Source organism: Geospiza fortis, unplaced genomic scaffold (assembly GCF_000277835.1).
Source record: "Geospiza fortis unplaced genomic scaffold, GeoFor_1.0 scaffold494, whole genome shotgun sequence".
NCBI lineage: Eukaryota > Metazoa > Chordata > Aves > Passeriformes > Thraupidae > Geospiza > Geospiza fortis.
Genome location: NW_005054691.1, coordinates 186,395 through 190,967, shown reverse-complemented (window position 1 = coordinate 190,967; position 4,573 = coordinate 186,395). Strand labels below are relative to the sequence as shown.

The 4,573-nt window shown below is 49.5% G+C and overlaps 1 protein-coding gene across 1 annotated transcript in view; it reads left to right on the top strand.

Annotated features, from left to right (window-relative positions):
- The window catches only part of LMF2 (lipase maturation factor 2), a gene marked incomplete at its 5' end in the record, with an annotated part of 12,759 nt that overhangs the window by 2,163 nt on the left and 6,023 nt on the right, over positions 1 to 4,573 (top strand). The window contains 2 exons of the mRNA XM_031065166.1: positions 3,294 to 3,432; positions 4,332 to 4,467. Of these exons, the coding sequence (XP_030921026.1) occupies positions 3,294 to 3,432; positions 4,332 to 4,467 (275 nt within the window). The remainder of the gene's footprint in view (positions 1 to 3,293; positions 3,433 to 4,331; positions 4,468 to 4,573) is intronic.

Here is a 4,573-nt window from a genome sequence, read left to right as displayed (position 1 = left end):
AGGTGAGGGGTCCAGCTTTGAGGGCTCAGGTGTTGGTGAGGGATGCAGGTTTGGGGGTTCAGGTGTTTGGGAGGGGTGCAGCTTTGGGGGTTCAGGTGTTGGTGAGGGATGCAGGTTTGGGGGTTCAGGTGTTGGTGAGGGGTGCAGCTTTGGGGGTTCAGGTGTTTGGGAACGCTCACAGGTAAGGGGTGCAGCTTTGGGGGTTCAGGTATTGGGGGGCTCACAGGTTTGGGGATTCAGCTGTTGGGGGCTCACAGGTAAGGGGTGCAGGTTTGGGGGGTCAGGTATGGGGGGCTCATAGGTCAGGGGTGCAGGTTTGGGGTTTCAGCTGTTGGGGGGCTCACAGGTCGGGGTGCAGTTTTTGGGGGCTCAGGTGTTGGTGAGGGTGTGAAGCTTTGGGGGTTCGGGCACTAGCCTGGAATTCCAGTGAATTATTGGGAAGTAGATTATGGAAAGGCCTCCCCCATGCCCCCCCAGTTCTCAGGTGCTGTTTAATTTGGATTTTCTGCAAGGAAGTTTTTCTCTGTTTAGTACTGATTCTATTTTGTGGTAGGGAAAATCTGCATTAGCCTGGAATTCCAGGGAATTGTTGGGAAGCAGGTTATGGAAAGCCCCCCCAAAGCCCCTGTGTGCCCTAGCCCCGAGGTACCCCTTCATTCTGAATTCCAGTTCTAGAATTCCCAGCATTGCTTGTACTCTGCAATGGGGAAAACTGATATTAACCCCAAATCAGGTTCAATTTTCGGGAAGTAGATTATGGGAAGCTCCCCCAAAGCCCCCTGTATCCCCCAACCCCGACGTACCCCTTAGTTTGGAAACATTTTTGCCCCAGGAAGCTTTTCTCTGATTAACACTGGAAAAACTGGCATTAACCCAAATTTAGGTTCAATTTTTAATAAACAGATTGTGGAAAGCACCCCCTGTGTCGCTCAATCCTGCTGTACCCCTTAATTTGGAAACATTTTTACACCAGGAAGCTTTAGCATTGCTAATACTCTGCAGTGGGGAAAATCAGCATTTACCCAGAATTGGGGTGGATTTTTAGGAAGCAGATTGTGGAAAGCCCCCCCAGACCACCCTGTATCCCCCAGCCCCAAAGAACCCCTTAATTTGGAATCTATTTTGCACCAGGAACCTTTTCCCTGGTTAGCACTGGAAAAACTGGCATTAACCCAAATTTAGGTTCAATTTTTAATAAGCAGATTGTGGAAAGCACCCCCTGTGTCGCTCAATCCTGCTGTACCCCTTAATTTGGAATCTATTTTGCACCAGGAACCTTTTCCCTGGTTAGCCCAGGTTGTACTCTGTGATGGGAAAAGCCAGGATTACCCAGGATTGGGGTGAATTTTTGGGAAGTAGATTATGGAAAGCACCCTCTGTGTCCCCCAACCCTGAGGTACCCCTTAGTTTGGAATCATTTTTACCCCGGGAACCTTTTCCCTGGTTAGCACTGGAAAAACTGGTGTTAACCCTGAATTCGACTCAATTTTTGGGCAGTAAATTATGGAAAGCCCCCCTGTATCCCCCATCCCCAAAGAACCCCTTAATTTGGAATCATTTTTACCCCAGGAAGCTTTTCCCTGGTTAGCCCAGGTTGTAGGTTCAATGTTGGGTAATTACTGCTGTACTCACTTTTTGTTAATTTAGGATTTTATTAATTTTGGGATTTTTGGGATGGTGTGCTAATGAGTGTGGTGGATTTAATGTTGGGTAATTATTGGTGTACTCGCTTTTAGTTGATTTGGGATTTTACTAATTTTGGGGTCTTTTGGGTGATGTGCTAGCGAGTGTGGTGGGGGTTTAGTGTTGGTTATTTATTAGTGTGCTCACTTTTTGTTGATTTCAGATTTTATTAAGGTTTTTTGGGGGGTGTGCTAAGTGAGCATGGTGGGTTTAATGTTCGTTAATTACTGGTGTACTCAGTTTTTGTTGTTTTGAGATTTTATTAATTTTGGAATTTTTTGGGTGGTGTGCTAATAATCACTGTGGAGGGTTTAGTGTTGGTTAACTACTGGTGTATTTACTTTTTGTAATTCAGGATTTTATTAATTTTGGGATTTTTGGGATGGTGTGCTAATGAGTGTGGTGGGTTTACTGTTCGTTTATTACTGTTGTGTATTCACTTATTGTTAATTTGGGATTTATTAATTTGGGGTTTTTTTGAGTGGTGTGCTAGTGGTTGTGGTGGGTTTAATGTTGGGTAATTACGGCTGTACTCAGTTTTTGTTAATTCAGGATTTTGTTAACTTTGCGATATTTTTGGGTGATGTGCTAATAATCACTGTGGAGGGTTTAGTGTTGGTTAATTACTGATGTATTCACTTTTTGTTAATTTGATATTTTATGAATTTGGGGATTTTTTGGGTGGCATATTAATGAGTGTGGTGGGTTTAGTGTTCGTTATTACTGTGCTCACTTTTTGTTGATTTCAGATTTTATTAATTTCGGGATTTGTTTGGGTGGTGTGCTAATGAGTGTAGTGGGTTCAATGTTGGGTAATTACTGCTGTACTCACTTTTTGTTAATTTAGGATTTTATTAATTTTGGGATTTTTGGGATGGTGTGCTAATGAGTGTGGTGGATTTAATGTTGGGTAATTATTGGTGTACTCGCTTTTAGTTGATTTGGGATTTTACTAATTTTGGGGTCTTTTGGGTGATGTGCTAGCGAGTGTGGTGGGGGTTTAGTGTTGGTTATTTATTAGTGTGCTCACTTTTTGTTGATTTCAGATTTTATTAAGGTTTTTTGGGGGGTGTGCTAAGTGAGCATGGTGGGTTTAATGTTCGTTAATTACTGGTGTACTCAGTTTTTGTTGTTTTGAGATTTTATTAATTTTGGAATTTTTTGGGTGGTGTGCTAATAATCACTGTGGAGGGTTTAGTGTTGGTTAACTACTGGTGTATTTACTTTTTGTAATTCAGGATTTTATTAATTTTGGGATTTTTTGGGTGGTGTACGGGTGAGTGTGCAGGGTTTAGTGTTGGTTAATTACTGGTGTGCTCACGTTTTGTTAATTCAGGATTTTATTAATTTGGGATTTTCTGGGTGAGTGTGGAGGGTTCAGTGTTGGTTAATTACCGCTGTGCTCACTTTGTGCTGTGAGATAGGATTAGTAGGAAGGTAAAGTGGGTTTGAACTTTAAAAGGATGTAAAGAAAAATGTGTCTGAGACACCCCTGGGTCTCTTTGTGCCGGGGGGTCCCCATGGGGGACTGGAGGTGCTGGTCGGGTGTGCCCAGTGTCCTCTGTGCCCCTGGGCCTGTGACACCCCCAAACCCCCCCTGTGCCCCCCAGGTCCTGCTGCAGGTCCTCATCATCCTCACGGGCAACTACAACTTCTTCAACGTGCTGACCATCGTGCTGGCCTTCTCGCTGCTGGACGAGGAGCACGTGGGGCGCTGGCTGGGCCGGCCCCGCAGGAGGCACAGCAGCGGTGAGACCCCCAGGCTGGGTGGGGGCACCCAGGGGACACTGCGGGAGCTGCCACACTCACCCCGGGGCAGGGGCTGTGCCCAGGGGTACCCCAGGGGTGTGGGGCACACCTGTGAAATCAGGGAGTGGTTGGGGTGGGAGGGGACCTTAAATCCCATCCCATTCCAGCCCCCATGGGTGGGGACACTTCCCTGTCCTGGGGGCCTGGAGCTGCAGAGGGACTGGGGCCAAGGGATGGAGGGACAGCACCCAGGGAATGGCTCCCACTGCCAGAGGGCAGGCATGGATGGCATCTTGGCAATGAGGAATTCCTGGCTGGGCTGGGATTGCCAGAGCAGCTGGGGCTGCCCCTGCATCCCTGGCAGTGCCCAAGGCCAGGCTGGACACTGGGGCTGGAGCAGCCTGGGATGGTGGGAGGTGTCCCTGCCATGGCAGGGCTTGCATTTGGTGGCTTTGAGATCCCTTCCCACCCAAACCATTCCAGGATTCCCTGGATCCTCCCTGGTGTTGGGGCTGGAGTTCCAATGGGTCAGAGCTGGGTGTGGGGGGAGGAAGAGGAGGAGGAGGTTTCACTTCCTCTGGAATGAGGGAATTAAGGAAGATAAATAATAACAGATAAATGATCTGTGTGATCATCCTTCCTGGCATTGCTGTCACCCCACAGGGGGCTCCCACCCTTTGGAATTCTGTATCCCAGTGAGGTTCTGCTGCTCCTGGGCCTTTCCCTCCTCCTTCCCTTGCACCACTGGCAGCAGTGGGACCCCCAGCATCCCTGGTTTGGGGGGTGCTTCCCAGGCTGGGCAGGGGACTGGTGACACCACAGGCCGGGCCCTGTGTCCGTGGGTGACCCCAGGGCTGGGGTGGGGTCCCAGGAGGGCTCTGAGCCCCTCTGTGCCCCAGGCTGGCCCCCCAGCCTGGGCTCGGTGCTGGGCACGCTGCTGGAGCTCAGCACCTACGGGCTGCTGCTCTGCTGGACCGTGCACTACTTCGGCCTGGAGCTCGACTGGGACAGGAAACTGCTGGACTCCAAAGTGGGTACGTGCCAGGGCACAGCCTGTGTGCCCCTCCCTGGGCACGGGGGCTGGCCTGAGCCACGGCTGTGCCTGACCCACGGCTGGGCCTGACCCCCGGGCCGGCCCGCG